The sequence below is a fragment of the Perca fluviatilis genome, chromosome 5 (assembly GCF_010015445.1).
Source record: "Perca fluviatilis chromosome 5, GENO_Pfluv_1.0, whole genome shotgun sequence".
Classification (NCBI taxonomy): domain Eukaryota; kingdom Metazoa; phylum Chordata; class Actinopteri; order Perciformes; family Percidae; genus Perca; species Perca fluviatilis.
In genome coordinates, this window is record NC_053116.1 from 3,919,568 (window position 1) to 3,931,924 (window position 12,357).

Below are 12,357 nucleotides of genomic sequence, written 5' to 3' on the forward strand. Positions count from 1 at the left end.
AAATGTTGAATACTTTAGTGCTTCTTCTTAAGTGTGGTGCTTAAAGAGCACTTCAACTTCTACTCAAGTCACTTTTTTGATAGAGCACTTGTACTTTTACTCAAGTATGGGTCTCTAGTACTTTATACACCTCTGCTTTATTGTCTTGTACGTCCTAAGGACCTTACTGTATGTGAGAGGGGTGCTTGCTGTTTTTGTTTTGTGTGAGCTCACCGAACCAAATTCCCATCAACTGGGTTGAAATGGCAATACATGCAACCCTGCAGTTGAAATCTGTGAATCTCAAGACTTGTTAACTCACAGTGAGGCGATGAAATTACACAGCGAGGACGAGCGCGGCACATACAGCGCTATAAGGGAGGTCAGGGCAAATACCTTAAAGTTAGAAAAGAACATTCAAATTGTTGAAACACAATGCACAATATGCACCTGGGACCAAAACAAATATAAGATACTTCACAGGAGATGTGTGAGGGAACGACGAGGTTGCCGTTACCGGGTACATTCCTAATATCCACAGGTAGAGGCGTCTCCGTCTGGATGAGGGGATGTGGCGCAGGAAGAAGCCCACCTCCTCCAGGAACACGGCCAGTAAGATGGCAGCCAGGCCGGCCGGGATCAGGAAGAGCCACAGATCATCTTTGAGGGCTGAGAAAAGACACGCTTTCACCTACTGCCTGGTGATCACAATACATTTCCAACGCCGTGCAACCAGTAACCAGTAACATAGCTCAAGCAGGGTGTTCGTGGTTCGACTGGTCATGCCTGTTTTCCCAAGATGGTGCCTGCCTGTATACGTGAACGGTAATGTCTTTCTAAACTATCTTTTTCATTTTAACTGTCTGTACACTTACAAAGTTCTCAATGCCTCGGTTTACACGTAGGGACCCTCATTATGCTACCGTGGAAGTGTGGGGGATTTTTGGGCCTTGTTAGTGGTATAAAATAGCGATTTATTTTTACTTTATCCATGCCCCGAAGACTAGCGTTAGAAGCTAATCAACGGTTTGCGCTAGCTTGTTTCAAGTTAGAGATATATTCGATTAGCATGAAAACATATCCCAGGGAGCGATCGAGTGTGTTATGGGTCAGTGTCTGTCTCCCTGTCCCAGCCTGTTTTCCTGTTCCCCTTTCCCTTGTGTGTGTGTGTGTGTGTGTGTGTGTGTTGTCTGTCTGTCTACATGTCACTCAAGAGGATCTAGGTCAAGGGGCGTGGCCACTCTCACCTGCTCTGCTCCAGCCAGCTGCAGATCATTCCAGTAATCAACCAACACCCAGCTGCAGCTCATTCCAGTACTCAACCAACAGTTATCTACCCGGGCTGTTCACCTCTTCAGCGCCAGTTCGTTGCAACCATTCCTGTGGTACACGTTGGCCCCACTCTGTGCTTGCGAGAATTCAGTCCTGTTACTAGCATACCTGTTGCCTCCTTTGTGCTTGTCTCACGCTTCCCATCTCTGTTCAGATTCCGCCTCTGGACCTGCTGCTTTTCGGTTCTCATCTGCCTCCTCGCTGCCTGCTCACCTCGCAACTCCGTTCTCAACCAGCCTTTCCACCCAGCTCTCGTCTTCGCTGCCTGGCCACACACCCGCCGTCTGATCTCCAGCTTCGACTCCACCTGGAGCTGCTCTCCTGGCCATTCCCTCCTGCACTATCCACATTGTGTCCAATAAAACACTGCTAACCGCTCATCTGTGTTTGTGTGCCTGTTCTCAGTCCTGGGTCCGACTAGAGCCTAACAGAACGAACTGGCCACACAATGAACCCGGCTGAGACGCCACACGAAGCACAGGAGGACGGCATGCAGCACGCCCTCCAGTCTCAGGGATTGCTGTTGGGGCGACATGACCACCTAATACGGACCTTATTGGAGACAAGCCAGCAGTTGTCGAATCAAGTGTCCAAGTTAACATCACAAGTGGCTGATCTGGTAACATCTAATGCCTCCCTATCTGTTCCTCTGTCTGCACCTCCTCCTGTTTCCCCAGGCTCGGCTTCTACAGCTCCCCGAGAGCCCCCTGTCACCTCGCCTGAACCCTTCGCCGGTGAGCTAAACAAGTGTCGTGGTTTCCTTCTTCAGTGCCGCCTGGTTTTTGCACAGAAACCCCACTCCTTCGCCTCTGAGACGTCTAAGGTACAATACGCTCTAGGTCTGCTCAGAGGGAGAGCTCTGGTCTGGGCAGAAGCCGTGTTCACTAACCAGCGTACTGAGGGGTATTCTTTCGATGAGTTTTCCTCACGTCTTAAGACTGTGTTTGACCACCCAGACCACGCCGGTAATGCCTCCAAGAGACTCCTGAAGCTACGACAGGGCACAAGCAGTGTGGCAGACTATTCCATAGAGTTCTGGACATTAGCCGCTGATTCCAAGTGGAATGATGAAGCACTCCAGGGGGCGTTTGTAAACGGTTTGAGCGACCCTGTCAAAGATGAGTTGGCTGTTCGGGATGAACCCACTAACCTCCATTCTCTCGTTTCTCTAGCCATTAAAATCGACAACCGGTTACGGGAGAGGAGACGGGACAGGAGCGGTCGAGCCTGCCCCACTAACAGGGAGAAGCTGTCCTCTACCCGTCAGGCCACAGCCCGACCAGCTCAGCGCTCACCACCCTTTGAGTCCTCTACTATGGAGCAAGACGAGCCCATGCAGCTGGGTCGTGCTAAACTGTCCCCAGCAGAAAGACAGCTGCGCCTTCGGGCTGGCGAATGCCTATACTGTGGGGACGCCACCCATTTCCTCGCCAACTGTCCCGTTCGACCAAAAGACAGAGCTCGCAAGTAAGGGTGGGTGTCCTTGCAAGCCCTACATCTACCTCCCACATCATAGGCCCCCGATTAGCTATTTCTGCCACACTCCAATTCAGAACTCTGTCCCTCCCATTAACCGCATTAATTGACTCCGGAGCAGAGGACAATTTCCTCGACGCCAACTTTGTTAAACAAGCAGCTATTCCCGTTACATCTCTGCCTTCCCCTATCCCAGTCACTGCCATTGACGGTCATCGCTTTGCCCGGATAACGCACCAAACTGTCCCCATCTCTCTCATTCTGTCAGGCAATCACAGAGAGACGATTCGGTTTAAGGTAGTCTCCTCACCTACCACTCCCCTTATCCTCGGTTATCCCTGGCTTAGCTGTCACAATCCCCACATTGATTGGGAAAACCACAAGATCCATAGTTGGAGCACTCGTTGCCATTCTGTCTGCCTCGGATCTGCTATTCCGCCCTCTGATAACCTCCCTGCTCTTCCGGACAAAATTCCTGACCTCTCGTCTGTCCCTGATGAGTACCGAGATTTAGCGGAGGTTTTTAGCAAAACTAAAGCTCTCTCTTTACCGCCTCACAGACCCTATGACTGCGCCATAGAGCTTCTTCCCGGTGCCCCCTTACCGTCCAGCCGGCTATTCAATCTGTCCCGGCCTGAGAGGGAAGCCATGGAGACCTATATTAGGGACTCGCTGGCTTCAGGCATCATCCGTCCCTCGTCTTCCCCTGTCGGCGCCGTTTTTTTCTTTGTTGACAAAAAAGATAAAACCCTGCGTCCCTGCATCGACTACCGGGGACTCAACAACATTACTGTCAAAAACACATATCCCCTGCCACTCATCAATTCGGCCTTCGAGCCCCTTCAGGGCGCCACTGTATTCACCAAACTCAACCTTCGCAACGCCTACCACCTCGTCCGTATCAAACATGGGGACGAGTGGAAAACGGCGTTCAACACTCCCCTAGGGCATTTTGAGTACCTGGTCATGCCATTCGGTCTAACTAATGCCCCTGCGGTTTTTCAGTCCATGGTGAACGATGTCCTAAGGGACTTCCTCCACCGTTTTGTTTTTGTCTACCTAGACGATATTTTGATATTCTCCCAGTCCCATGAGCAACACGTCTCCCACGTCCGCCAGGTCCTCCAACGCCTCCTGGAGAACAAACTGTTTGTCAAAGCGGAATACGCGAAGTTCCACCGTCAATCTGTCCCTTTTCTGGGATTTGTTTTAGGGGGGAGGGGGTTTCCCGGATCCAGAAAAATAAAAGCTGTGACCGAATGGCCCACACCCACCTCACGGAAACAACTGCAGCGATTCCTCGGCTTCGCTAATTTCTACCGCCGCTTCATCAAAGACTTCAGCCGGGTGGTAGCCCCCCTGACTAAGCTCACCTCCCCCAAGATCCCGTTCCTGTGGACCTCGGAAGCTGAGACTGCTGTGAGTACACTCAACTGCTCCTGTTTTGATTCATCCTGACACCAGTTCGCAGTTTATTGTTGAGGTGGATGCTTCTGATTCTGGGGTGGGAGCTGTACTGTCCCAACGCTCCTCCACGGATCAGAAGCTCCATCCAGTGGCTTACTTCTCCAAGAAACTGTCCCCAGCAGAAAGGAACTATGACGTGGGGAACCGGGAGCTGCTTGCGGTGAAGCTGGCTTTGGAGGAGTGGAGGCATTGGCTGGACGGAGCGGAGCAGCCTTTCATCGTCTGGACTGACCATACTCACCATTGTGGACAGATTCTCTAAATCTGCCCATTTTGTTGCATTACCTAAATTACCGTCTGCCAGTGAGACAGCGGACCTCTTTGTCCAACATGTATTCCGTCCCCATGGAATACCTGTGGACATTGTTTCTGACAGGGGCCCACAGTTCATTTCTCAACTCTGGAAGGATTTCTGTTCTGCTCTGGGTGCCTCTGTCTCTCTCTCCTCTGGTTACCACCCTCAGACCAATGGCCAGACGGAGAGGACTAATCAAGACCTGGAGGCTGCGCTACGCTGTGTGGCAGCCCAGAACCCGGCTACCTGGGCCAGACACCTTCCTTGGGTCGAGTACGCCCACAATTCACTCACCTCGTCTGCCACCGGCCTCTCCCCATTCGAGGCATCAGTGGGTTACCAACCCCTTTGTTCCCGTCCGGGAAAGGACCTGGCTGTGCCTTCAGTTCAAGACAACCTCACCCGCTGCCGCAGATCTGGGATGACGCCGGGAGGCTCTCCTCCAGACCGCGGAGGCGAAACAAAACGACGGCAGACACCGGGTTCCTGCACCCCAATACCAACCAGGACAGAAGGTCTGGCTCTCGTCCAGCAACGTACCCTCTCGGACTGACTCCCGTAAACTGTCGCCCGGTTTCTGGGACCTTCGAGGTGGAGTCCGTCGTCAACCCGTCAGCTGTGCGGTTGAAACTGCCCCGCTCTATGAGGATCCACCCGACCTTTCATGTCTCCCAGTTGAAGCCTGTCTCCTCGAGGCCTTGTGTCCGCCTCACGGAGCCCCTCCTCCGCCTCGTCTCATCGATGATCATCCGGCCTACACTGTCGGGGGAGCTCCTTGACGATCGGAGACGTGGTCGGGGTTTCCATTACTTGGTGGACTGGGAGGGTTATGGTCCGGAAGAACGGTCCTGGGTCCCCAGGCGTTTCATTCTGGATCCTCAGTTAATCTCGGTTTCCATCGGGCCCATCCTGACAAGCCGGTTGTTGTTTTGTTTTGTTTTGTTGTTGTTTGTTTTGTTTTGTTGTGTGTGTGTGTGTGTGTGTGTTGTTGTGTGTGTGTGTGTGTGTGTTGTTGTGTGTTGTGTGTGTGTGTGTGTGTGTGTGTGTGTGTGTGTGTGTGTGTGTGTTGTGTGTGTGTGTGTGTGTGTGTGTGTGTGTGTGTGTGTTGTGTTGTGTGTGTGTGTGTGTGTGTGTGTTTTTGTGTGTGTTTTTGTGTGTGTGTGTTTGTGTTTGTGTTTGTGTGTGTGTGTGTGTGTGTGTGTGTGTGTGTGTGTTTGTGTGTGTGTGTGTGTGTGTGTGTGTGTGTGTGTGTGTGTGTGTGTGTGTGTGTGTGTGTGTGTGTGTGTGTGAGGATCTAGGTCAAGGGGCGTGGCCACTCTCACCTGCTCTGCTCCAGCCAGCTGCAGATCATTCCAGTAATTAACCAACAGTTATCTACCCGGGCTGTTCACCTCTTCAGCGCCAGTTCGTTGCAACCATTCCTGTGGTAACGTGGCTCCACTCTGTGCTCGAGAGAATTCAGTCCTTTTACTAGCATACCTGTTGCCTCCTTTGTGCTTGTCTCACGCTTCCCATCTCTGTTCAGATTCCGCCTCTGGACCTGCTGCTTTTCGGTTCTCATCTGCCTCCTCGCTGCCTGCTCACCTCGCAACTCCGTTCTCAACCAGCCTTTCCACCCAGCTCTCGTCTTCGCTGCCTGGCCACACACCCGCCGTCTGATCTCCAGCTTCGACTCCACCTGGAGCTGCTCTCCTGGCCATTCCCTCCTGCACTATCCACATTGTGTCCAATAAAACACTGCTAACCGCTCATCTGTGTTTGTGTGCCTGTTCTCAGTCCTGGGTCCGACTAGAGCCTAACAGAGTGGGTACACGTGTTATTAACCCCTAGGTCCATTTTGCGCCAGAATTTTCCTTTAATTCATTCAGTCTGATATTGTTTTCATGTTAACCCACTTCTTTTTGGCAGGATGGGTTATGGTACTGTTTAGTTGCGTAACGGCATCCAAGCGGTTAACATGCCATGGCGGTACGTCTATAAGTCAACTTCAAACTTGTACAGCTGTGTTGATCTCATCCACACTGCCGGATTGTCCCATGTGGTTATACTCAGCCTTCCCTTCACCTTTTTGGGGTTTACCTGTAATAATGTGATATTGTAAGGTCGGGGCAGGACTTAAAGGCAGTGACACACCGAGCCGATAATCGGCCGTAGGACAGTCTGGCGAGGTCAGCGACTCGAGTCTGTTCGGTGTGTTCCGTGCCGTCGTCCGTCCGAGGAGCCGCCGGCCTTCGTTTTGGCCGACCTGATGTTTTGCGTCGGAGGGCGGTCAGTCGGACTCCATGACCAATCTGATTGGTGGAGCGCTAACCCCGGAAATGACGAGCAGGATTAGCGTGACTAACGCCTCTCAAAATCTGACAAATCTTTTAAAACTGAAAAAATGCTACGTGTCCAAAAGCTGGCCGATACCCATCTTTATGCAAATTAATCCGTTGAATGCGACGCGATTATCGAGTAGAAGTAGACGAAAATCTTTTAATCTGACATCTTTATCGATCAATCTAATCTTTGTCGATCTGAAATGAAGACATTCAGCAACTGCATGGCCTATTTCTCGCTTAAAATGTTTTCAGAAACACATTTCGGTGAACTATTTTAGTAAAATATGATATCGTATTCTGAACGAGCCGCCATGACAACCTGGCTTTGAATTTCCGGAGAAACCAGACCCACGTGACGCGTTCGTCCAATCAGCTGCCGTCGACAGAGGCACTTTTTTTTTGGCCAACTTGGAGAGGCAGTCAGTCTGACTGCCTTTTCTGCCGAAGGTCGGCCGTGCGGTTGGTGTGTCACCGGCTTTAGAAGCATTATGCTTCAGTCTGCTCCTTCCCAAAAACTCATCCATTTTTGCTCTTTGATGGAATCGGATTGATTTGTATAGGATTGTGATTTATCCTTTGTGTTTTTATCTGATTTTACTTTTCTTTTTATCTTTTTAGCCATTATTTCAGGAGGCATTACACCTGATGGAATATCTTTCCCATAGCATTCCATCTCTCTTTGAACACAATTCACAATGGGATGTTATCATTTAGCATGGCCAAAATAAATGGGTGAAAACCTCCATATTCCCTCCTGAGAACACTGAGATACAGTGGTGTAGTCTACGTGATACGCAGGTATACACAGTATAGCCACTAAGAAAGCTCCAGGATTTCCATATACCCACTCACAAATGCCCAATGACACACAACAACATACTTTCCATTACATTTTTGATATATTTTGAATTGTCATCTTTTTTTTTTCTTCTTCACATAGGCTAAATAAAGGGATTTCCACCGTAAATTGGTGCATACAAGTGTATCCGAATACAGGAAATGAAGTCTTTGATGCTCAAAACTTCCCTGGGGGAGGACACCCAAATATATATAACCTAAATTATATAAATTTGTTAATAAAAATGCTAAATGATATTAAATTTTTTTTATAAAAGGGATTCTATTTTTAGTGGCACTTATTAAAGCCTGCTTCGTCCAAAATCATTTTCAGTATGTACAAGATCCTTCTGTACAGCCGTTTCAGAAGAAAATACATATCAAACTATATAACATTACATATACACATTATGTCAAAACTTTAAAGATGTTCACACATTATGTGGCCATTATGAGCTTCATAACTGTGATTGGCCCTGGTCACACAGTCATGACGGTCCAAGTAGAGCTGAAATTGATATTATTTATGATTATTGAGCATTAATGCCGTCACTCCCTAACGTTCAACTATGGCTTCGGTATAGGCCTTCACTTACCACTGAAGATCTGTGATGACAGAGGGATCTCAGGCCCAATCCAGCTGCAGTTGGCTCCTCTCCCCATTCTCTATCTAATGCTCGGCTCCTCTCGGTCTCTGTCCAGCTGTCGCATAACAAACACCGACAGGCCGACGTAGAACAATCAGCTCCAAACTCCTGCTCCTGATCCACGGCCAGCTAAAGCACACCGCAAGCAAACTAAGCTTGGAGAGTCCCCGGATCAGGGATGGTGTCAGGAAGGGTCGGTTAGCGTGTTGGCCTGAATGTTTCCTGTCTGACTGGAGACATTAATGATTGACTAGAGACAGGTGAGTGGACAGGTGGGAGGGGGTCCAAGTCCATTCTGTGAGAGGCTACAGGCAGTGGTGTAATCTAATGTATTGTATACTCTACTCCTGTATATGTATGGGCTTATATATATATATATGGGCAAGAATGGGCAAGAATTTGAGCGTCAAAGACTTAATTTCCTGCATTCTGACACACTTTTATGCACCAATTTACGGTGGAAATACCTTTATTTAGCCTATGTGAAGAAATAAAACACAGATAATTCAAAATATATCAAAATTATAATGGAAAGTATGTCGTTACGTGCCGTTGCACATTTTTAAGTGGGTATATGGAAATCCTGGAGCGTTCTTAGTGGGTATACTGCGTATACCTGCGTATCACATAGACTACACCGCTGGCTACAAGTTCATCTAAGAAGAACCTTTATATGGTAGTTTAAGCTTCACTGATCAATATCTTTATATAAACAGTGGGTGGAATGACTACATGTGTGTAATGTGAAAAGAGGAGTTGAGTGTGATTTAGCATATCGCTCTTTGTTTTGGATTTATGGACCATATCCTGCAGCTGTTTACAGCGGGAAGCTGTGATAAGCTGACAGGCACACTCTGAGCTCACTGACTCGGAGACTTCAGCCAAACACGTCCCACTATGAAAAGTGCTAATTACGTTGAAAATGAATACCATTTTCTTATTGACAATAATCAGGGTTGATCATCATTTCCCCACGTATAATTTATAAGTTACATAACTATATGATAGTCCAGTACCCACAAAATCAGTTGTCCTCCGACAAGATATGATCGTTTCCATTAAATAAAAAAACTCAAAATATATAATATATATGCCAGATGAATGAATAGAGGGAAACTTTACTTTTATTTTGTGGTTGCCCAAAACACAACCACTCCAATGGCCCACTGATTTGTGTAACAATTACAAAATAATTGTTTAAACATTTCACAGAGGCCAGAGTTCTTGTATAAAGTACTTGAAAGCAATACTTGAGTAAAAGTACAAGTATCTTACCAGAAAATGACTTAACCCTCATGCCCTCTTCGGTCATTTTTGTACATTTTTCTCAAGTTTTTTTTTTTTCATTTTGTGATCATTTTTGCTGTGTTACTTCTTATGGCATGACATTTTGTAGGAATCCTTCTTTTCAGTCAATTTTTTTAAATCCAGTGTTTTTTACTCTTACATGTCTTTTATACTTAAATGATTCATTTTGTACCCTCTGGACACCTTCGAGGCAAAAATGTCCACGCACACAAAAAACTGTTATTAAATCATCATATATCAATATTTTTTTCATGAATCACTTAAACAACTTCTTACCTAATCAAAACTACCAAACATTCAATCATTTTCAGCATTTTAACCCTTTAAATGCCAGTTTATGTATTTGAAGTATGTCATTATTTATTAAAAAAAACACAAAAAATTTTTTTTCCCATATAATGAATAATATGTAGATGGGGCTTTGGTGGTGATTAGAGGCTTGGATATGTCAAAGATAAGCAACAAAACTGATTTGATTGCATTAGTATTTTTTATGTAGTTCCAGATACTCCCTCTGGACACCTTTGAGGCAAAAATGGCCCCATTGACTTCCATTATAACCACATGTTTTGATCTCACTGCCTTTACAGTATAAAACCATGCATTCTGTAATGTCAGCATTTCATTTGGAAGAAAACTAGTCATATTTGACATTTTTACAGTATTTCACCAGATTCAACCATTTTGCCCTTGTAGGCCGATGCATGAAATTATAATTATATTATGGAGCTCTGTGTGTGTGTGTGTGTGTGTGCACGCGCGCGCATGTGCGTGCGTGGGTGTGTGTGTGTGTGTGTGTGTGTGTGTGTGTGTGTGTGGGTGTGTGTGTGTGTATGTGTGTGTGTCTGTGTGTGTGTGGGGGTGTGTGTGTGTGTGTGCGTGTGTGTGTATGTATGTGCGTGTGTGTGTGTGCATGCATGTCTGTGTGTGAGAGAGAGTTGTGTAAATGTCAAAGCCCTACGAAGGTATATTGAGCGTGTTTCATTTTCATTGTGGCTTTGAAAACGCATACTATTTTCTAAAACATTTGCTCTTGAATATGTTGTAAACAGAAACAACTATTAGTGTGTTTATGCACCTGGCTCTAGAGAAGGAGAAAGACCTGGAGCAAAGAGAAGGAGCCTTTATCTTCCAGCCAACTGCAGGACTCATCTGAAGATGACACAAGTTTCTGGAGTCTGACACAAAATGGTCACTGGTGTCCTCCAACTCTGTGAGTGCCTCTAACCTTCCTCTGAAAGTGGAGAGGACACTGAAGATCCTGTCCATCCTAACATTGAATGGACAGTGAAGAATTGGCAAGTCTGGTCTCCATCTAATACTGAGACGCTGCGCAACATTCAAGCACCGACCGGCATGATGCCAGAGCCCACGAGATATGCCATATCAAGAATCCATGATGTGGCATCCTCTTTCCACCTTTTCTTCACTCTTGACTTGATCAGCTGATTCAGGAAATGACAAACCTACACGGGAGGTGTTCAATCTCAGGATGGAGTGATGTGGATGCTCAAGAGAGTCGAACATGGGACTTCACACTTGGCTGGTGTGTACCGGTCCAAAGGGGAATCCACCCGGACCCTGTGGGATGTCCATAGTGGGAGACCAGTCTTCAGGGCCACCATGTCCCACAAACCATTTGAAATGATAAGCACCAGTTTACAACACATGCAGGAGACAATGTTTTTATTCAAGCACGTCTTCAAAGACACATGAAATGCATCCTTCAAAAAATGCCTTTTTTCAGCCCTAAAATGATCATTGCTTGCTTACAGGTTCACGCACACACACACACACACACACACACACACACACACACACACACACACACACACACACACACACACACACACACACACACACACACACACACACACACACACACAGAGCTCCATAATATAACTATAATTTCATGCATTGGCCTACAAGGGCAAAATGGTTGAATCTGGTGAAATACTGTAAAAATGTCAAATATGACTAGTTTTCTTCCAAATGAAATGCTGACATTACAGAATGCATGGTTTTATACTGTAAAGGCAGTGAGATCAAAACATGTGGTTATAATGGAAGTCAATGGGGCCATTTTTGCCTCGAAGGTGTCCAGAGGGAGTATCTGGAATTACATAAAAAATACTAATGCAATCAAATCAGTTTTGTTGCTTATCTTTGACATATCCAAGCCTCTAATCCCCACCAAAGCCCCATCTAGATATTATTCATTATATGGAAAAAAATCATTTTTTGTGTTTTTTTTAATAAAAAATGAAATACTTCAAATACATAAACTGGCATTTAAAGGGTTAAAATCCTGAAAATGATTGAATGTTTGGTGGTTTTGATTAGGTTACAAGTTGTTTAAGTGATTTATGAAAAAAAAGCAGAAAAAAATATTGATATATGATGATTTAATAATTTAATAATTTAACAATTTTTGTGTGCGTGTACATTTTTGCCTCGAAGGTGTCGAGAGTACGTTTTTTTAAGGAGGGCATGAGGGTTAAGTTAAAGTCTCCTTTTAGAATATTACTTGAGTAAAAGTCTTCAAGTATCTGATATTAAATGTACTTAAGTATTAGAAGTAAAAAAAAAAAACTTTGATTATGAACTTTATGGCCAAAGGTGTGTAACATTAACACTGTTGTCTGTTACCATGGCGGCAGAGCCTGCAGTTTAAGTTTAATTACTTACGTTA

The 12,357-nt window shown here is 46.1% G+C and overlaps 1 protein-coding gene and 1 long non-coding RNA gene across 3 annotated transcripts in view; one reads left to right on the forward strand and one right to left on the reverse strand.

The window, feature by feature from the left end:
• Positions 1 to 8,589, reverse strand: part of si:dkey-16n15.6 (organic solute transporter subunit alpha) — a 14,164-nt gene extending 5,575 nt beyond the window's left edge. The window contains exons 1-3 of one of the 2 annotated variants that reach the window (XM_039801137.1): positions 8,307 to 8,589; positions 497 to 648; positions 302 to 375 (exon numbers count right to left, since the gene is read on the reverse strand). In XM_039801137.1, coding sequence (XP_039657071.1) covers positions 302 to 375; positions 497 to 648; positions 8,307 to 8,373 — 293 coding nt within the window. In that variant the 5' untranslated portion in view covers positions 8,374 to 8,589. The remainder of the gene's footprint in view (positions 1 to 301; positions 376 to 496; positions 649 to 8,306) is intronic. The other variant, XM_039801136.1, reaches the window with a different exon arrangement.
• LOC120559454 lies at positions 1,011 to 6,298 on the forward strand. The gene is made up of 2 exons (XR_005639286.1): positions 1,011 to 1,202; positions 5,848 to 6,298. It is a non-coding gene; the product is annotated as an uncharacterized LOC120559454 (long non-coding RNA).
• Positions 8,590 to 12,357: the final 3,768 nt, after the last annotated feature.